This window comes from Oryctolagus cuniculus, chromosome 9, assembly GCF_051225735.1.
Source record: "Oryctolagus cuniculus isolate XC-2025 breed Fujian yellow rabbit chromosome 9, ASM5122573v1, whole genome shotgun sequence".
NCBI classification, from domain to species: domain Eukaryota; kingdom Metazoa; phylum Chordata; class Mammalia; order Lagomorpha; family Leporidae; genus Oryctolagus; species Oryctolagus cuniculus.
Window position 1 is genome coordinate 61,827,049 of NC_142875.1, and position 22,261 is coordinate 61,849,309.

Here is a 22,261-nt window from a genome sequence, read left to right on the forward strand (position 1 = left end):
GGTTGTGGTTAGTAGATGGGTCAGTCAGCTAGGCTGAATTTCCTGACCTAGAAACCCTTCCCTCCCTTGGCTCACATGTCTCTGGTGGCCATTTCCTTTGCACTGGGTTTTGTAGCAGTAGGATCCCCTGTTCCTCAACTGTGGATCCAGGGCTCTGATGAGAATCAGTTGTACTTGGTGCTTCATGGTCATCTGTGGTGGGGAGGTTCACAAGCAGAGCAGGAAATGATGTGATGGAGAGGGTGGAGCCTCTGTGACCACCGTCTCATTTTCTGGTGGAACCGGATGACAGGAGGAGATGCAGACAGATGAGGTCAATGGCTTCGCTTATACCAACAGCTCCAATTGAGAATACTCTCATAGCTGCCTTTTTCATCTTCCTGGATGAAGCCCTTTGAGAATTCTGCAGGTGTGGCATTATTTAACTCATTGATTCCATCAATAATGAGCCATACAATGACTCCAGGGCAGAATACCTATGTGTTGCTTATATGCCTGCAGGTCTGCACTCATGCAGCCACTTTCTCTCTCTCTCTCTCTCTTTTTTTTTTTTTTTTTAAGATTTATTTATTTATTTAAAAGTCTGAGTTAAACAGACAGAAAAGGAGGGGCAGAGAGGGAGATCTTCCATCCTCTAGTTCACTCCCCAGTTGGCTGCAATGGCCAGAGCTGCGCCGATCCGAAGCAAGGAGCCAGGAGTTTCCTCCTGGTCTCCCATGCCGGTGCCGGGGCCCAAGGACTTGGGCCATTTCCTACTGCTTTCCCAGGCCCTAGCAGAGAGCTGGATCGGAACTGGAGCAGCTGGGAATAGAACCGGTGCCCATATGGGATACTGGCACTGCAGGAGGCCATTTAACCTGCAAAGCCATATCATCGGCCCCTCAATTTAATGTTAACTTAGTTCATTTTTTAAAAATCCATTAATGGTAGTGATTTTTTTAAAGAGGATGACATAGGAAGATGGAGCTGTTTTGTAAAACCAAGGAATATGAAAGGACTTCAAAGTATTGTGGAAAAATACAACTAAGATAATGCAAAATTTCCATGAACTTTTTGAACCCGTCTCATGTCTCATGTCAAGTCAAATCTAAGATTAAAAGATAAAAATTTAAGATAAAATCAAAGTTAAAAAAAATTTAAAATTCAAAGCTTAGATCTTATCGATTCTAAGACATCACCCATTTCAGCCCCCATTCTTTCATACATCACTGAAAAACAATGTCTACTAAAAAATTAAACATGATCATCATAGATTCCAGTTGTGTGCTAATTTCAGAGACACTAAAATGTAAAAAAAAAATGCATCATGGAATCAATGAAGTACATCTGTTTCTAATATCTATAAGAAGGTACGTTGCTTATGAAAATTATTTCTCCATGATGATTAATGTGGAGGTGCTTAGCTTTATGCAGTAGCTGTATAAAATGCGGGTTCAAATTTAGTGGTCTTTTAATCTCATTTTGTAATTTTTGAGCTGTCGAGACAATTCTCCTAACCTATTCGTTGTCATTGCTCAGTTTTGCATTTCATTGGTATGATTTTTATCCTATTTATAAATACTGAATGATCTACCTATAAATAACTATTTACTTGAATTAGAAATAATCTGTTAATTCTAAACTGAATCCCTTATTAAGATAATTCTGGTTAGGTAAATGATTGTGTCCAATTATCTAGAGCAGCTAATATTGTCTCTCCTTAAAACAAAGAGATAAACTTTTTCATTGATCTCTTATGCTTAAAGATGATCCTTTGAGTTTCTTATTGAAGAAGTATACAAGGTCAGCCAAGATAATTTTGAAAACAAATAATATTAAGAACAGATATCATTAACATTTATTTATGAAAATGCAAGAATGGTTCGATCCTAACAGATCAAAGGAGAAAAATATATTATCATTTCATAGGACCTATGAAGTGATTGATAAGATTTTGCATTTGTTTCTGGTATTTAAAATCCATTAGAGGGCCGGCGCTGTGGCTCACTTGGCTAATCCTCTGCCTGTGGCACTGGCACCCTGGGTTCTAGTCCCAGTCAGAGCACTGGATTCTGTCCCAGTTGCTCCTTTTCCAGTCCAGCTCTCTGCTGTGGCCCGGGAAGGCAGTGGAGGATGGCCCAAGTGCTTGGGCCCTGCACCTGCATGGGAGACCAGGAAAAGCACCTAGGCCCTGGCTTTGGATCAGCGCAGCACGCTGGCTGTAGCGGCCATCTGGGAGGTGAACCAATGGAAGGAAGACCTTTCTCTTTGTGTCTCTCTGTTACTGTCTAACTCTGCCTGGCAAATAAATAAATAAAAATAAAATCCTTTAGAAAAATAGAACTAGGTGAACTCTTGATGTGATCATAAATATCTCAAACTATAAGTTAGCTAGTGTTGAAAAACAGGAGAATTTCTCAAAGTTAGAAAGACGAGATGGATGCCCGCTATCTCCTTGTTTTTTAATACTGTTTTGAGGTGCTGGCTAATGGAATTATTCAGTGAATTAAATAAGAAAAATATAGACAGAAAAGGAGAAAGAAGTATTTGCATGTGATATGATGGTATACTTAAGAAATTTAAAAGGAACATAAAGGCTAGAAGCAAGGTAAAATAAATCAGTGTGAAACATTCATAAGTAATCCCTCACTGTCCCCATTTTAAATAACATTTAGAAAACATAATCAAAAATTTCATTCATATTTTTAAGTAAATGCCTTTAAAATAAACGTAAAATGTTCTATTTGTATGAAAAAAAGTTCATACAAATAAAAGTAGAAAACTCTGGAGGCATTTTTTAAGTAGAATTGGATAACATAAAGACATAGCCATGTGAAGTCATAGTAATTATTACAGTTTGACTTGAACAAAGGGTAACAAACTCATTAGTGAACAAACAACTTAGAGTAGACCTTATCATGTGTGTCTCTGAGTGTTGGAATGTTTGTGTGTGTGTAATTTAGTAGAGTGTAAAATCATTTTATGTGACATAGTTTGGATCATTAAAGAATGGTATTGGAATAATTTGTCTATTGCTTCCGAAAACTAATGGACTTAGGATGGATATGTTGCATTGAGTTGGTTATCATGCAATGTATACATATACCAAAACATCACATTGTACTCTAAGTGTGCATAGTTATTATGTGTCACTTTAGAAAAAATGATGTTTTAAGCCTTCCTTCATGTTCTAAGGGAAAATAACTCCCGTGTGGAGAGTTCTTGGTGGCTGATGGCTGCTCTGTGGCAGTCAGGAGACCTTTGCCTTCTCTGCTGCTTCAGTGGGTCTTTCTCCTGCACAGCTTACCTGCGCTGCTCACTGTCCCATTCGTTTTTAAGACTCCTAGTGGCTGCTTGGCTAGTATGAAAAGCCAGTTTGTAAAATTTGTGATTAAAAGTGTTGACGAGCAATAACGGCAGAATCTTCATTCTTTGAGAGGCTGCATTCCAAACAAGTACCATTAATTATGAGAAATTCAGTGCCTGTCAAGCCAGAAGAGAAAGATTTGTGGCCAAAAATAGCAAACGACTCTCATTCCAGGCACATAGTCTTAATTAGATGAACAGATCATGCTTATTACGTCTCCCAGGATGAGTAGAACGTTACTGCACTATTTTCACATTTGTTTTTGTTGAGCTATAGGATTTTAACTTTTTCTCATGAGTAATATTATCCACAAGGAATCCTTCTTAAAGAATGAGAGGCTGCCATGCTATGCCATGGAAAGCTGGTAGAAGATACCGATTTCCATATGTGTGGACTGGAGATGGAAGATGCCATTTTTAGGATGATTTTAGAAATAAGAGGACGTTTACCCACACCTTATCATTAGAATCAACCATCAACCATTAAGTGTACATACCGTGCTTGGCTCTTTGCCATAGCTTTCCTGTGCCCAAGGATTTACTCTTCTCTTTCCCTAGCTAAATGAATGATTTGCCCTATGTGTTGTCCTTTGATGAGGATTACTGGTTGATGTGACATTCCACAAAATTGGCCCAAAGAACCAGTTTTCTTATTTCTTTTGCCAATGCTGAAAATAAGATGGGTGTATTAGGCATTTATAAGTAGGCTTGCTTCGTCATTTTAGCTCAAACAGAGATAGTGAGTGACACTGTGAAACAAAATTGCATGTGTGGCTGCAATCATTATTGAGCGATCAAGCCGCCCAGTGGTAACGAATACCAGACTCAAGCACAGTATCACATTCTGTGTGTGCAGAAAGTGGTGTTTACCCAGCCTGTCCTTGGTCAGACAAGTAATGCTGTTTTTTTTTTTCCTCCTCTTTTTTTGTTTGTGGCGGCGTTTTCTTGGCTTTTTTTTTTTTCCCCTTTAGCACAGAACTCTGAAAGCCTCTTAGTGATCCCACCCTACCAACCACAATTTATAAAGGCTATCATAACAGTCTATGACAATAAAGAAAACACGAGTACAAATATGGTGTCTGATTTATAAAGCAATGCTTGTTTCCAGCTTCGGCAGCCTCCCTGGCCCCTGCCAGCCTGGTGGGAGGAGGAAGGAGTGATGAGCTCAGGCCCAACTGGGGGCACCGTGACCAGGGGGACCAGATCCTCAGGCTTCCTGACCAGTCTTAGTGCAGAGCCATCTGTCTGTGCACTAAGTGTCCATTCGGAGTCCTCAGGCTGTGACTGTCACTTGACTTCAGTGTACCAGGTTTTTGATTTCACACGGGGTGCCTATTTGTGACACTTTCCTTGCCAAGGTGTGTGAGAAAAAGCTACGTGGGCTAGACAGCAATATGAAAATGGTACAGATCACTCTGTTCTCTAAATGGAGTGTTCCATGCGTTCAAGATGATGCCTTAGGATGTGAGAAGGAAGCCTTGGACTTATCTGTATGATAGCTTTAAAAATCCAGATTTGGGTGAATATCACAGTAGTGTTCTCTTTAATGTTTAAATGAACGAAAATAAATATGGAGGTTTGGGCACATTAACTTTTTCTTTTTTTTTTTTTCTGAAAGAGCTGGAATGTTTGAGATGATGGAACAAAGCTTCAGGCTCTGTCAGAAGAAGAACCATAGCCATGTTGCCCACACACGAGTAGATCACACCTGTTTTATTCTTGGAAATGAGTGAAAACATGAACACATAAATGATTGATGATTCACTCAACTCTGAGAACTACTGTTTTTTGAATGAAGGGGAACATCAGCCTACCCATGAAGCCATTCAGAACATTGTAAGCCTGACATCATTTACCTGATGTCTTACTGATGCCCCCGTTGATAATTATGGATATTACAGCTTAAGGCTATAATGCTTCAATACAGTCACAGTACAGGCTAATTGTGGTTAGACGTTATCTCAGGCTCCTCTTCTTGCCCCAGTCACGTTTTCCTCAGGTCCCTTTGCGTCTGCACAGCCTGCTTACTGCGTGGGGAGTAGGCTAATGATGTAAACTAAGAGATGTCATTCTGGCTCTTTACATAAGCTCAATTGTATAAACTCATTTCGCTCTGGAATATGAAGATCCAGTGATGATGATAACCAACAAAGTTTTTTCTTTTTTTTGTTTTTTTTGGGCATATCTGTGATCAATCACTTGCTAGAGAGTAAGCCCCTGAACCTCTGAAGACTTAGTGGGAGATGGGAATAGGGACCCGTGTTTGGTGCGGTGGTCCCACTTCTTGGGACACCTGCATCCCCCAATGGAGTGCCTGGGTTTGAGTCTTCATTTCCTTCCATATTCCAGCTTCCTGGTAATGTGCACTCTGGGAGGCATCATATGATGGCCCAACTACTTGAGTCCCTGCCACCTAGGTGGGACACCTAGATGGAGTTTCAGGTTCCTGGCTTAAGCCTTTCCTACACCTGGTTGTTGTGGGTCCCTAGGAAGTAAACCAGCAGAAGGGAGATGTCTGACTGTTTCTCTCTCTGTCTCTGTCTTCTCTTTGCCTTTTGAATAAATAAAATAGCTACAATTTTTTTGAAAGAAAATGGGAGTAATGTCAGAGGCCATAATTACTGAACAGTTCCTTCTTACCTGGAATTCTGATCTAAAAGTTATCTCCAGGTAGTTTTGTCACTGAAGCAAGAAGCCAGCTGGAGATAATATTCCCTGGGATGAGTACATATTTGGCCTCATCTCCTTCAGGATTCAAAATGTAAGGGCACACTATCTCCTGATTGAACAATGTACCCAAAGATTTTCAATGCTTTGTTGCATGAAAATGTTCACTGCTATTTGTTACAGTCTAAGCTGGGTAGCAAAGAGGCCTTCACATTCGATGAACTATGTGAGAAGTGTTTTCTCTCTCTCTCACTTTTTTAAGATTTATTTTATGTATTTGAAAGGCAGAGATAGATAGAGGGAGGGAGAGAGAGGGTGATCTTCCATCTATTGGTTCATTCCTCAAGTGGCCGCAGCAGCCGGGGCTAGGCCAGGTTAAAGCCAGGAACCTGGAGTTTCTTCTGGGCCTCCCACATGGGTGCAGGAGCCCATGCACTTGGGCCATCTGCTGCTGCTTTCCCAGGTGCTTTAGCAAGGAGCTGGATTGGAAGTGGAGCAGCTGGGACTCAAACTGGTGCCCTTATGGGATACCAGCATTGCAGGCAGCAGCTTAACCCTTTGTGCCACAGCATCGCCACAATACTGGCCCCAAGAACTCTTTCATCTGATAATGCAGAGGGAGTCACCCATGTCTAGAAGGATGCTCCTCCATCCTTACCTGTGCCTTCCTGCTCTTCTCCAAGTTGGCTTCTCCTTTTGTGGTCATTTCTAGACACAGAAAGGGTGAAAGAAAAAGTCAGGGCAGTGCATGCAAGCTGAGACATCTGACTGGCTGGAAGTTACCCAAGGGACCCAGTATCACTTCAGCGGCTGCTGGGTACTGTGGTTTTCAGCTGACCAGCCATTGGCCCACCCAGCTGGAGAAAGTAATTGCCTGTACCCAATAGGAAAAATGTAGGAGTGATGAGTGGTGTCTGACATCCACTGAAGTCAACGGGGCAACTTCAAGAAGTCTGTGCCAAATGGAATTAAAAGATAAGTGTATTTGAGTTCCAAAAATGAAAATTCATGCAGAATTTTTTCATGCTATGCATTTTCCATGAACTCTGTGAGATACCTTCATATTTTGGAAAGAAAGTGGACTTATTATGTAAGCAAGAGTTAATTATGAGAATCCACAGTCTCAAAAAAATTGTAATGGTCAAGATTTGATTTTCAGAAGGTTTCGGTACTTTGGGATCATGTACATTAAAAGAGAGAAATTGAAAAGATTGAACAGCGTTCATCTTTTTGAGGGTCTTTCTAAAGGTCTGGTTAGAAACAGGCATCTGTGATCCTTTAGTGAAAGCTGATTGTCACTTCTAGTTTTTGCCAGGTTTGTGAATTCGGGAACATTAAGAACAGAAAGTTCATTAGATTACGTAATTGTGTTTCTCCATATGTAAAGCTAAGCCCTTAGAATGGCAATATTGATTGTCCTAAGACATTTATTTCCAATTTTAAACTAAAGTAAATAAAACATTTAAAATTTAAACAGATTATAACTGCTTGTGAGAGTGTAGTCACTTAATTTGTTCTATAGTTATTATTTCTCAATTGCTTTTTTTAATTAAAAAAATAGAGAAGTTAAGCTTCATTTATTGTCTCTTTGCCTTTGTATATAACAGTATGTGTCCCGAGAAAGTTTCTCATAAACCCACAAGGAAACTTGAGTTTGGGTGCACGAAAGTTCCCAAATCAAGATGTTAGTCATGTAGTGGTTTTCCAATAGGATTTTGTCTCTGTTTGCCCTAACAGTTTTGGGAACTGCAATTCAACCCCAATCATATTTAGCGTTTGTGAAAGCTGTCTTTATGGGAAAGCTGAAGTAAGACCCACAGAGTTTTCCTACAAAACCAAGGCCATCTACTGTCCTTTGTCCAACAATAGGCTATTGGTTTTGTGCTCAATCTCAGGGGAGAACAGAGCCAGGGAAGAAGGCAGGAGGGCTCATGAGAGGGTAAGAACCACTGAGTGATGCTCTCGGAGGCGGGCCTATCTTTGTGCTATAAGTACTACAAGATGGAGGAGATGTTCTGGCTTGATGTCTTTAAAGAAACAGAACTGGAAGGACACTCCTTCCAGAAGAGCATTCTTTTGAGACACAAGGAGAGATCATCCCTCTGCTGGTTCACTCCCTAAATGGCCCCAGTGGCCAGAGCTGGGCCAACCCAAAGCGAGGAGCCAGGAGCTTCTTATGGGTCTTCTATATGGGTGCAGGGGCCTAAGCACTTGGGCCATCTTCTACTGCTTTCTCAGGCCATAGCAGAGAGCTGAATCAGAAGAGGAGCAACCTGGACACGAACCGGGGCCCATATGGGATGCCAGTACCGCAGGCAGAGGCTCAGCCTACTGTGCCATAAGCGCTGGTCCCCAAAGGAGCATTCTCTACGGGGCCTGAGATCTTGGCCTAAGATCTCAGAAGGGCGTGGTCCTCTGTTGCGAGCACAGTGGTGAGGGATGGATTGGATTGTTGTGCCAGCAATGGCAGATTGTAGGACAGTTGCAGTGTGTGTCGCTAGAGAGAAGAGTGTCTTATAGGGGTGCTTGCCAAACCTGCAGCATCTTTGGAGCCTTTGTTTTATTAAAAAATAAATTAAAAGGGGCTCCCTGATCACTGACTTTCTGAGAGGAGGTGAGAGCCCCTGGTTGGCAGGGCAGCCATTCGTGAGCGTGTGACTGTGGCTGAGAAGCTGGACCAAGCCCGCTTGAGGAAGTGCTGTGGGGAGGGTGGGTCCCAGAAGTCAGAGAGCCGTGTCAGAGGGGACCAGACAATAACCGTGTACTTGGACGTTTTCAAGTTCAAGGTCTGGGACTGTTGCATTCTGGCGGCTTCCTCATCTCTCTGATGCTACCCAGTCATCAGTCTTTGCCCCTTGAGACTTCAGGTGGTGGTGGAGGTGGCAATGGTGTAGTTTAAATAATGATTATAATCGTACACCCTAAGGCCTGTATGCATCACTGAGTTTTGGTGAACTTGAATCTCTTCTGCTCAGCACTCATAGCCGCTTCTCATTTGATCTACTGTTTTTAATGGGAAGGATGATACCATCCTCTCTGTCACCCCAAACCGGAATCTGAAATGATGGTGGCCTTTCCTCACCTCTCTTTCTGCCTCCTGTGGATTCTGCCCCTTACCAAGCCTTCTGGTCTTCGCACCACTCTGCCTGTCATAGTCCTGTGAATAGGGGCCATCTTCGTTTCCTGCCCTTAGCTCTGCACCTGGCCACGTCACACCTGCTCTCACTGCCTCTAACCCATCCTCTCCATAGCTAAGTGACTCCCAAGATGCAAATATGAAAGTAGCATTAAATTCCTGCTTCAGCTGTTTTTCATGGATTGCCTGTTGTGGCACAGTGGGTTAAACCACAGCTTAGGCTGCCCGCATCCCACATTGGAGTACCTGGGTTTGAATCCTGGCTCGGCTTCTGATGCAGCTTCCTGCTAGTGCACAGCCTGGGAGGAAGCGGGCATTGGCTCATGTGGTTGGATTCCTGCCATCCATGTGGGAGAGCTGGATTGAGGTCCTGTGTTCCTGGCTTCAGCCAAGCCCAGCCCTGGCTATTGTGGGCATTTAGGTAGTGAAATAGCAAATACAAGATGTGTGTCTCTGTCTCGCTGCCTTTCCAAAGGACTGAAAATAAATAAATAAAAATTTGAAAAGAGATACTTTTGGGAGAGTCTGCGAGAGACAGCCTCCGAGGGGATGGATCTTGGTAAGCGTGTCAGGTGGCGTTATTTTTTTCCAGAAGGTGGAGGACCTTAGAGACACAGTAAATAGCACAGTGAGTCCAGGATACCACACTGTAGTTACTCTGCCAAGCCCTCGGATGGAACTTTCTTAACGGGTAGCATGGTGCAAGACATTTTGAAATGGGGCTTTTTATGAAGAGTAATATTGCTGTCCTAAGGCCACTTTGTGAAAACCCAAGGGGACCCTTAACTGTAGCAGAAGCTTCCTCGTTTAAACCATGAAGGTTAAACAATAAAAACTAATTTTCTATTCCCAGCATACCCATCGTCCTGCCAGGAAAAGCGTCACTTTGCTTTATGAAAACAAGAATGCACTATTCTGCAGCCCTTGGGTGGGGAGAGCATGTTAGCTGTTTGCAAAGCCACGTCTCTTCCTATTGGCAGGCGTCTTCTGAAGGAGACCACGCCCCTGTGACTGGATTTGGGATTTGGGGAGGGGGCAGCGGCCAGCCACAGCGTGGTGAAGTCCTTCCCCGAGGGGTTTCATAAAGGCTCGTGGCCTATGTCACTTAGGAGGTGATGAGGGGAGGAGGTTCAGACCAGGGCACTGATGGGAATAGGTGTAAAATCCCCACTGAGAAGGCTTGCACTTTGAGGGGCAGTTTTTCAGTCAGTGGCTGCATATTAAAAAGTCAAGGGTTGTTAGGATCAGAAGCAAAGTAGGAAATGGAAGTCAGAGAGGGTGTGGCCTTCAGGGTCAGTCTCCTCCCTCTGCTCTTCTCCACTGGCTGGGCCGATGGACCCACCTCTTACCCTCCCTGAGCTGGGGGCAGGGCATGAGCTGCCTTCTCCATCCCGGGGCTCCTGCCCTTTCCCTTCCTGGAGGCTTGCAGAGCTCTGGTCTAAGGAACCTGTGCTGATTTTATGTTATTATTATTGTTGCTGTTATCATTAACTGTATTTGGACAACAGACCACTCAATGGTTCCTACTCTGAAACTTTTTGCTTGGGGGCCGTTTTTGAACCGTCACCATGGCTCTCCATAAGGACCTGGAGGATGAGGGGCGGCCAGCTCCACCCAGGTGCATATAGGCATTCCTGCCTCCCCAGCCCACCCAAGGGTCTGTGGAATGGGAGGTTTGGAAGGTTCTTGACTGAGACATGGATACTGTTAGGAAAATGGCGCAGTTTTATCTATGGTACAGTCTATACACTGACACCATCCTAGGCCCTAGCCCCCACCCTCATTGCTGGAAGCCAGGTGGCCACATGGCCCAACCTCCGTTGTCAAGCTCCACCCACATCCTAATGGGATTTGCTGCTCCTGCTTCCCTGCCCACCCTCTGGCAAAGTTTTAAAAAGACCTGTTCCTGAACTCTCTCACTCTCTGCGCTCTCTGCTCTCCCCTTCTTGTCTCTCTTCCCTCTGCTCTCTCTCTTCTCTCCTCACTAGCTCCTCTCCTCTCTCTCTCTTATACTCTCCCTCTCTTTTTCCCTCTTCTCCCCTTCCCTCTGGTCTGCTGGGTTTTCCCCAGTAAACCCTTTGCCTTACTCTGGTGTTTGGTGTGTTTTGTGATGGCCTAACAAATACTGAGTCCCATCTCTTCAGTGTTGCACGCCCCTGGTGGCTACTCTCTGTGCACCTTGTGAGCCAGGCACACATGGACAGAAAAGCTTCACGTTGCAAGATGAGCTCTGGATAAGACCCAAAGGCATCCTACTGGGGGAGCAGTGCAGGCAGAAGTCTGCGTGATCAGGAGCCAGGGTTCTTGCAGGAAGAAATACCAGGAGCTTCATTCAGGTGCCCAGAACCTGTAGCATCCCAGGGTGTGTTTGGAGGTGGCGAGATTTTGGGGGCCAAGGGAGGAATACAGGCGAGCCTGGAGTTGTGACCAGGCTGAAGGGAAGCCTCTTTTCCTCTACCCTTGTGTCCTGCCATTCCATCAGGACCCTTACTGCCAGGAGCTGGGACCAGGAGCCTCCCCACTTCACAGGGCAACTGAGCACCCCAGCTTGTTGCCTGTGCTCTGACAACCAGGAGTCCACAGTACCTTACTTAGGTACCACTAATTGCTTTAAATTGCTTTTTTTTAATATAAAAGATTTATTTCTTTATTTGAAAAGCAGAGTCTTCCATTTGCTGGTTCACTCCCCAGATGGCCGCAACAGCCAGGATTGGGCCAGGTCCAAGGCAGAAGCCAGGAGCTTCTTCCAGGTCTCCCATGTGGGTGCCAGGGCCCAAGTACTTGGGCCATCCTCTGCTGCTTTCCCAGGCACGTTATTAGGGAGCTGGGTTGGAAGTGGAGCAGTTGGGACATGAACCAGTGCCCATATGGGATGCCAGCATTGCAGGCGGCAGCTTTACTTGCTACGTCACAATGCTTGCCCCTTAAATTGCTTAAATGGCCACCAGAACCCAGGAAAGTGCTTTCCTTACTAAAACCATTTATGATAAAGCACACAGCTCAGGAACAGCACAGGGAAGAGACACAGAGAGGAAGGCACAGGCATTTGCAGAAATTCCCTGCGCCTGCCACCCTCCCGGCGCCTTATGTGTTCCAGCTCAGAGCACCATTGCCTGGTGCTTTTGGGGGGCATCTCTACACGGACATAGTTGTCTAAATCATTGGCCACTGGAGATTGAGGTCAATCCCAGTCTTTCCTCCTCAGAAGGTGGGGAAGGGGCTAGAATTCCAACCCTCTACTCACATGGTTGGTTTCTCTGGCAACCAGCCCCTCCCTCCTGCCTCCCAGAGTCACTCCATCTGCACAGACTCAGGTGTGGTTGCAAGGGGCTGATTATAAATTACAAAAGATACTTCTGTCTGTCCTCTCATTCAGGAAATTACAAGTTCTTAGGAATTTTGTGCCAGGAATGTGAGGCAAAGATGTCTTATATCTTTCTTTTCTATCACACCAGCACATGGTCAATGCAGGGCCTTCAATGTACTGATCAGGATGGTACATTTGGCCAGCAGAGCCCAGTGCATTTTAAGAAGAGAAGGCACATGCGTCTATGTCAACCTGAGGATGCTCACCTGAGCAGCAATGGCTGATGGGTTTGTAGCGGGCAGGGGAAGAGAGGTGGAAGGCTGGGAAGAGTTGGCAGCTTGGAAGGAAGGCTGCGATGTGGGGGTTGGAGAGGAGGGGATGGATTTCGGAGCTCTTTCCAAGGTGGGAGTCTTGCAGGACTTCTCTGCATTAATAGGAACCGGGCTATTCATTTTCAGAAACAACTCATGTGTGGCATTCATGTGCTGACTTGGCTGATGAATGCACTATTCTTGTAACTGGGTTGGAGAAGAATTACAAGAAGGGTATCATTAAGATGTTAAAATGAAAGCGTTACATATGTTAACAAGTGTATGAACCCTGTATTATATCTGGCAAGTGGGGTGTTAAATCCTTGTGCAGCCAGCCAGATGTCCCTGCAGCTGTTGCTGGCATTGCAGAGGGAAGCAGCCACCTGAGACCCCAGCTACGAGCTGGTGCCAGTGGTTTGAGAAGCATCTGGCTGTACAAATTGCTTCTTCTGCGCTCTGATTGACAGGTAGCGCAAGTATCGCGTGTGTCATGTTACAACACACAGGTGGGATTTTCAGTCTGATGAGCCTAGGCTCCAGCAACATGAACTTCTTAGGGAATCTTTGCAGCTGGGATTGTTTCCCCTCCCCTTCTCCCCGCCCCAGTTGAAGCTTAAAATATATTGATATTATTTTGTAAGGTGAAAAAAAACACTTTAGTCAAACACACTTAAGACCCACTGAACAACATTTACTCCCGCATCTCGGAATGTTCTCCATGGCTTTTTGGGGCAATTAATTCAGCTGAGTTTGCAAATTAGCTCTCAATGTTTAAATTACCTGGAGCAAAATTCCCATAACTACTGGAAGGAATCAAAGTCCTCAGAAGTGTTTGTACTTATTCTTAAACAGTACAGTCTCCCCTGGGGAGCCATGATTTATCAAGATCAAGCCAACTCTGGGATCTCACCCTCCTTATGTTTGGCAAAAGATCCCAAAACATCTTCAGCTGGGTCCCAGCAGGCTGGACACAAGGTTTCCCCTGCACACTCCTGGGAACTGTGATTCTTGGATGTTGAGTTCAGGCAGAGTTGAAGAGAGGCAGTCCTGGAGACCACAGTGACACAAGCACTTCATTCTTTTGTATGTTTAGCTTCCTGGAGGAGGAATTGTGAAATCCCATCACTTTTCTGAGAGTGAAATAAAAATTGAGATAAAAAAAAAGCGCTATTGTTTTCCTCTATGTACAAATGAACTCTGACAGCAAAGATTAGAAGCTAATGCAGTTTAAATAGCAAATGCCGCAATGATAAGAGTTTTTAAATGTTGCAAAAACTTAATCTATTTTTAGACAGAATTTCAATCTGGAAAGCTGGCTGAGATGATGTCCCAGGCACTTCAATTCCAGACAGTGTCCACTAGGGGGCAGTATGTCAGAGGGTTTCTTTTACCCTTGAATTGGCAGGATTTCTTGGGTAGGCTGCTGCAGTTCAGCTTCCCCTTTTTGTCCTCTTTGAAGGAACAGATGAAGCTGTCATGAAGTAGGCCCAAATTATGCGTATCTAAAAACGTATGTATTTGCCGAAAAGCCTGCTTGCGACAGTGCGACCATAAATAAATACATTCATTCATGTGAATTGTCTCAGTAACTTTTTGGAGGTAATTCTAATTTGCATAGGCAGTTTCTGGAACCAGGAGATAATTCGTTTGCCCTCTGCATGTAACAGATGAGACACATGCTGTATTCCGGGAAGGAGGAACTCTGATTTTCCTGGGCAGCGAGCGAGACGTGGGGTTCTCTCCAGGATCATTCTGTGGCAGTCCCCAGCTTTCTCAGCCAGGAAATTGGTTCAGGCTTCTGCTCTAAGCTGCTGGCTGGGAGCTGTGTCAAAACTACCCGTGAAAATCTGTAGGTATTCTGAGAGTGTAGGGAACATATGAGTGCATTGTCTGTCTAGCCAAAAAATTAGCTAACTGGTTTTTTTTATTAATTATAGCTAACTTAAAATAAGATAAAAACACGCGCACAGAACTCTTTAAAACATCCCTTTCATCTGAGTAATTCGTTTAGAAGAAAGGAAATGGAACACTCTTTGTAGTGTTTCCCCAAAATTAGATTGTCAGAACTTTCTGAATTCAAAGAAACCAAAAGCAATGACTGAATGATAAGACTTGGGGAGGGGGTGGACTCTACATTGTAAATTGCTCTAATTAATCTGACAGATGTAGAGGACTCCAGTGAAAGAAAATCAATATAGATGTGAAGCTTAGAAAATAAATGGAATTGTTGGTCGGGGTGAAGGTTGGGCACTGCTTCAGAGGGCCTTCTTAGAATCCTGAAAATGAAAAGGATTAGAGGCCATCAGGATGCCCTACTCGGGATGCCCAGGGCTGAGTGTGATCTTGGAGGAGAGAAGGGCAGAGCACGGGGCCTCTGCTCTGTGGAGTGACTTGGAAGAGTTGTGGCTGGTGACATGAAGCAGCCAGGGGATATGCAGGCCTGGGTTAGGAGGAGTCAGACCCAAGTCTTCCCCACCCCCCGAGAGGGTCCCAGGAATTCTGAGCTCTCGTTTCCTGTGTGTAGGCTTTTTTATCAGATCCCCCACGTGCCCTCCCACTCAAGGTGTGCCTCCTTTTCAGAGTCTCCCCCCAGCCAGGCTCTAGGGGTTAATGGAGAGGCCATGCATTTTTTTTTTTTTTTTTTTTGACAGGCAGAGTGGACAGTGAGAGAGAGACAGAGAGAAAGGTCTTCCTTTGCTGTTGGTTCACCCTCCAGTGGCCACCACAGCCGGTGTGCTGCGGGTGGCGCACCACGCTGATCCGATGGCAGGAGCCAGGTGCTTCTCCTGGTCTCCCATGGGGTACAGGGCCCAAGGACCTGGGCCATCCTCCACTGCCTTCCTGGGCCATAGCAGAGAGCTGCCATGGAAGAGAGGCAACTGGGACAGAATCCGGTGCCCCGACCGGGACTAGAACCCGGTGTGCCGGCGCCACAGGTAGAGGATTAGCCTAGTGAGCCGCGGCGCCGGCCGAGGCCATGCATTTTTTCCTCCAGGCTCCCAGGAGCATCTGTGATGGGAGACCTTGTAAAAGGGAGTGTACAGATCTCTCTGGCCAGTTGAGGTTCAAGTCCTGGCTTTGTAGAGTGAGTCCTTAGTCTCTACTTCCGCCTGTCAGTTGGAAAAAAATGGAGTGAGCAATAGTTATCCAACCTTCGACTGTAATAAGACTCAAATGTGACAATACCAGAAAAATACTTGGTTGACTTTGACTGTATGAGGCTATTTAATTTTCAACAAACGCTTCATACAACTGGCCCTCCATGCCCTTGGATTCAACCAGTGGTGGATCAAAAACATTCATTTAAAGCAATGCCTCTGTGCTGAACTTGTAGAGATCTTTTTCTTGTGAGTGTTCCCTAAACAAGATAATAATTATTTACACAGCATTTACATTGCATTGGATACTATAAAGTGTGCAGGTGAATGTGCTTAGGTTGTACTCAAATTTTTCACTATTTTTATGTAAGGAACTTTAAAGCATCCACAGGTCTTGGCATCTGTGGGGTCAGGTGAGGAAAGAGATAACCTAAAATCAATCCCCCTGTGCATACCAAGGATCAACTGTACATATGAAGTGTGAGAGTGTAATAAATCCTTGCTAAATAGAGGTGTCACCAAACAATGAATCATGAGAACCCTCAATGATTCATATTGTTTCCTAGCACCTGCTATATGTTAGAATCACCTAGGGGCATTTAAAAAATATACCAAGTCACTATCAGACTAATTGAGTTAGACTGACTGAATTTGGGGTCAGTGCAACCCCAAAATTTCCCTTCAGGTTAGTCAGCTTCCCTACTAAGATACATCATATCCTCCCCTCAGAAGTTTACTTACGGTCCCTAAGCCCAAAGACACCCTCAAACTGTAGTTGTGTGCTTATGGTTGGATAGAAATAACAATGGTGTGAGTTCAGAAAGTTGGGACGGAGACCAGATGTCAGGAACACATTGAAACCTGAGATTGCGAACACACCCCGGGCTCCCTGTTTTACATGACAGCTTTCCGGCAGAGTTTCAGAGATGGAAGATGCCTTGTGATTGTGGGACAGACAGCAGACATTACAGGAGAGCTGCAATATGAATGGGTCTCTCTGTCATTCATGCTGGGTCATGAAGCCTTGATTTTTAAAGTAGATGTTGAAAGTGCTTTGAGAGTTCTCTTTATTGAATTATCTTGTAACACAGTGGGTCTGTAGCAGCTCTGACCTAGAAGCTAACAATGAAACAGCCAAGAAATGTTCTTTCCCAGGAGAGAGAGAACAAATTTTCCTTGTCTTGGGTCTGCTGTTTCTCTGACCTGGATCTCAGACTTCTAGGAGAGCCCTGGATTGGACTGTCTTTGAATCTTTTGGAAGGGATTGTTAGTCTCAGAAGAGGCGCCAGGCTAGGAGCACCTGCTCACCCGGTAGAAATGCAGACCCACAGGTCTCCACCCAGATCTTCGGCTTCAGAAATTTTGGGGCTGGGGGCTCTTCCTGAAAGTCAGCCACAGTGGGGCTTTAGGACTTCAGGGCGTGTAACGGAAGACAGCTGTGCTGTCTTTTCCAAGGCTGATTAAAGATACCATAGAGTCTCATCTCTCTTGGGAGGTCTAAAGACAGAGAGAAGAATAAATGTTATCTTATGTCCAGAGCCCTTCCAGGGGATGACAGTTCAAGTTTTGTTATTGCCTGTATCTAATCCAATCTAATCTAATCTTTCTATCTCTCCCTCGCTTCCTCCCACTGTCCCTCCCTCCCTCCCTCCCTTCCTACCTATCTGACCTCTATTTCAAAACCCTCCTATCCACACACTCAAAAGAACTTAAGCTGTATGGCCTGTCTATTAAGCATCATGGGAGGAATGGTAAGCCTGAATGGTTATCCTAATAGCAGAGAAATTAGCGCGTCTCCAGAGTGTTTCTAGTATCTACATATCTGAATTTTTCAGGTACTCAGCTACGTGTCGACATCCATTATTTCATTTATGCTTTGTAAGCACCCTGTGATAGAGGTGCTATTAATATCCTCCATTTATGCAGGTTTTGAACCAAGGTGAAACATGAGCTTTCATTCACTCCACCTTACTGTGTCCCAAGAAGTGACATTCACTGTTAGCTAATGTCTGGGTTCAAGTGGGCACGTGGATACCTATTGGGTCTTTCATTCCCAGGGCTCAAATTGAGCTATGCAATTACCTGTGCTCTTTATGTTTGTTCTTTTTCTGGCTTTTGCTTCTAAGCCTTTATTTGCAGCAATATATTAGGTTAATTATTGGCACTCTAAAAGCTCTGAGACTTCCATATAGTACTTTAAATACACTGTGATTTTAAAATAAAAAAATTAGCCGCTGGCAATGAGGCATCCTTCTCTTCCCTGGGTGCTGAGCCTCAGTGCTGTAACAGGAATCCACCAGTGAAACAGACATAAAAAGAGTCTCCGTAAAGATTTAGGGGCATCATATATTCCGTGTAATTGGTATTTTCCTAGCTAATTTCATCTCCATTTGTGTACCTGCGACACATTTTTAATTGTGTTCCATTATTCTATGTTTTGTAATTTACATTTTTTTATTTTCTCTTATTCTCCAAAGTATTTGGTCTGACAGTGTATGAACTGTTTTCTAAGCACATAAACATCCGATTCTTTGGGGTGAACAGCCCTTGATATCTCCTAGAACAACCAGTAATAGAACTGCCTATGTACTTCTCACATCTTTTGAAGGACGTGAGAGTTAACTTATTACATATCTAACAGCCCAGAATTCTTACTGATTTTCAGAAAGAATGAGTGAATAAATAAGATTCTTTTTCCTTTTGATTTTAGGAACTACAACACATTGTTGGATCACAACACCTGAGAGCCGAGAAAGGTAAGCGTGAATTTGTGTGGGTATTTGAAATCTCTCAGGGTCGCTGCTCTTTGGGCTAATGTGGTTTCTCATCTCCAGCTGTCATGGAAGGTTCATGGTTCGATCTGGCAAAGAAAGGCAAGCCTGAAACTCAGCCTTTTGCACATCTCACTATTAATGCCACCAACATCCCATCAGGTAAGTTCCATCTGCATCCAGCCTGAAACATATTTCAAGAGTCATTTGTCTGTCTGTTAAATACTCCAACCTATTATCATCCTGTCACTACACTTTTGAGAGCCCTGACTTCCAAACTGAAAGATAGATGGTTAAGTCTTCAGTTGAGAATCCGCATCCTGGAAACAGAATGGACTTCAGCTCTGCATTCATTTCAGGTCATCGGAGTGGGTATTTATAATCAAGGGCTGCTTACTGAGAAGGACAGTCCCTTGTTAGGCTCATCCATACTTAACTCAGGCCAAAGCTGCTGCACCCACACTGCCGACCTCTCAGGAGGATGAATGCACAAAGTTCCAGCGAGGGCTTGGCAAGGTGATCTTCAAAAGTCAGTAACTCTGCAGAAAATGCAACTTCCTCCTTCTTCTCCAGGGACTTGTCATTGTTCTCTGGGTAAACGTTTAGCTCAATAGACTGGACACTGGGTTGTATTTTACAAATGCGGAAATCCAGAGCTCAGGGCCCGCAGCTACATTAATGCACCAGCCATTGCATCCTGTAGTCCCCTATGAATCCTTCACTTTGGGTTAGGGAAGGATCCAAAAAAGATAACCAAGCTCATTTTAATAACGTTCTCATTGAATATCATTCAGGTTGTACAGACAGGGAAGCAGGTTCATACACTGTGTTGTTTGGTCAAGGTCATATGGTTGCATGATTAGGAGTTGGGTTCCACTCTGCATGACTCCCAGGTCCATTCTTTCTACGCTCTGTGTTCTCAGACAAGCAGGCCAGCAGGTTCTTGTGGTTAGGTGGCTTTGTCAGACGAAAAAACCGAAAGGTATTTCTGTTGTCCTTTTCCTGGAAGAAGTAGACTAAGGTATTATCTAATAACGGGGCTGTAAAATCTAATGCCTGGATTTGCTCCTCACTGTACTGTTTAGTGGCTCTATGACCTTGTATGAATCTTTGGAAACTCCTGAGCCTCGGCGTCACTGCATCTACAATGAGGATGGAGAAGGTGTCTGCCTCACGGGCTAGTGTGGAGGTTTAGCTGAGGAAAGTGCTAACCTTTTGGGTGGAAGGTGGCCTATGGCAAGCACCTGGTGTGACTTGTTAGAGTTAACTGAATTGAATTAAACAACTACACATTCCGCTTTGTTCTAACGAGGATTTAAAGCGTGCTTTTCCTGGGGTTGAGTTTTATTAAATGATGTTGATGCTATCGTCATCGCCTGGGCCAGAGACAGATTTTTTCCTGACTGAAGACAAAGAAAGTAAGAAAATGACTCTTTGGCTTTGGGAGAATTTTCCAAATTACCTACACTGTCCCAGAGACTTGTGTTGTAAACAAATCTTCTCTCTTTTTGTGTCTGTGTGTGCCTTGTGGTAGAGCCGCACTACTTTTCAATCAAATGAGAACGTTATTAAAATGAGCTTGGTTATCTTTTTTGGATCCTTCCCTAACCCAAAGTGAAGGATTCATAGGGGACTACAGGATGCAATGGCTGGTGCATTAATGTAGCTGCGGGCCCTGAGCTCTGGATTTCCGCATTTGTAAAATACAACCCAGTGTCCAGTCTATTGAGCTAAACGTTTACCCAGAGAGTGAGTGGAAAGCCATTTTTGCATGTGAGCTAAGGCAATCAAATTAATACTGGTGCTTCAGCTGTGTTGTATGTGATGAATGCGTCCTACATTTATCTTTTCAGCTCACTGTAAATGGCATGTGATAAATATTGCATTAGACTGTGTGCCAAAGTCTGTTTGGCAACAGCAAGCCTGTTTTAGCTATAAAGCTCTCTGCAGGCACCTAGCATCAAATCATTGTCAACAAAACAAGGCAGAACTCCTAGTTATTATCTGACAGTTACTGAGTTTATGACGGAGTGAAACAAGTGCTACTGTTTAAGAAAATGGAGTCTGTTGCTCTGGCTTGGCCAACCACCTCTTAAGTCTGTTAAGCTTGCTGTGTGGGCCAGTGCTGGCTACCATAGAGGAAGTCGGCCATGTTCATTTTGTGGTTCTTAGGCTTACTTAAACGACAGAAACCAGACTCTACCTTCCAGGGCTGTTGTCTTGTGTGTTTTCAAATCTTCTTGGATAAGATGCATGGAGAGGTATTTTGTGGGGTCAGCGTGGGCGGCTTCCTTTACAGGGATGCTCAGGCTAAATATCTGCAGGAGCCTCTTTCCAGCATCTAACAGACAGGACTCCTGCGTGGGCCTGCAGAGGCTAGACTCAGAGGTCATGAGCCTGCCTCATTAGCATTGGAAACTCAGGCTGCCCTGTGAGGCCCTCCAACCTGCTTGCAGTACATTTTTCTCATCTTTTATCCCACTATTGTCTATGCATGAGTTCATTAGTCACACAGTTTGGCTTTCCTTCCTGTCTGTGTGTGCCTTGCACAGGCCCTTCTGTCCCAAAACCATTTCTCTGGCCCTCATTCCTCTCCCTTTGCTCAGCCTGTGCAAATTTGACCCAAATGCAACCTGTCCTCTGTCCCTGAACTCTCCTGATGCCACACATTTCTGTCGGTTTCACTGGACGATTGCTTGTCTGGATGTCAGCCCTATGCCAGGCAACATGGAGAAACGAGCCTGTTGTATTTTATATGCCAATTTCCTTTTTCTCTGCTACTGTGGTAAGAAGCTGTGAATGTACACCACTTGATAAAATTCTGAGTTATGGGCAGAGTGAATGCCTACCGAAAGTACCACCTGATATTGCATAACTGGCCAACAGAATGAGTCAATGAACGTATGGGCAAATAAATTGATAAGTATGGAGAGGTATTTACTGGGAAATAAGAACCCTTCTTCGACTTGACTTGTGTAATGATCTCAATGGTATTCAGTCAAGATTCCCATCTTCTGTCCTCTGTATTTAACATTCCTTCCTTGCCTCTCCAGCCAAATTTTACTCTACCATGACCTGACCCATCCCACTGGGAGAGTCAATTTCATCCTAGTCATTCTGCTTCTCTCTGTTCTCTCTCTCAATAATTGATTGAATAAAGGATTGCATACAAGGAGTAGGGTAAAAAAAAGAGGGAAGTGTGCGATACAGGAGGTGGGAAACATCTTGAATTTTGTTAGCTTTGTCGATGGATTAGGTGGCTTTTCACCAGCCTGTGTTCACAAGGGTGTGTTGAGTAGTCTTGTCGTCTCGTGTTGACTCACTTGGGACTATAGGGTGGTGTTTATATTTGGAATGCTTTAATCTACGGTGCCCTAACATAAGACCTCCAAAGAAAATGAAAGACGTTTTTGTGGTGATCCCCCTGGAATGGCTCTGTTGTGGAGGTCAGGAAAAAATCCTGTCCTTGGATGTGGGAATTGGAACATTCAATTCTTGTCTTGTGATGGTTTGCCTGGCTGAGCATTGGTCACTATGACTTTTGTCATCCGCTTGCCCCATCACGTGGTTGACTCTTGGAACAGCCTGGTTTTGTTTGAGTCCTCCAGACTATATCCCCGGCTTTC

At 44.3% G+C, this 22,261-nt stretch overlaps 1 protein-coding gene across 1 annotated transcript in view; it reads left to right on the forward strand.

Annotated features, from left to right (window-relative positions):
* TNFSF11 (TNF superfamily member 11) overlaps positions 1-22,261 on the forward strand; it is a 33,415-nt gene that overhangs the window by 7,235 nt on the left and 3,919 nt on the right. Inside the window, exons 3-4 of the mRNA XM_002712966.6 lie at positions 18,575-18,620; positions 18,699-18,797. Of these exons, the coding sequence (XP_002713012.1) occupies positions 18,575-18,620; positions 18,699-18,797 (145 nt within the window). The remainder of the gene's footprint in view (positions 1-18,574; positions 18,621-18,698; positions 18,798-22,261) is intronic.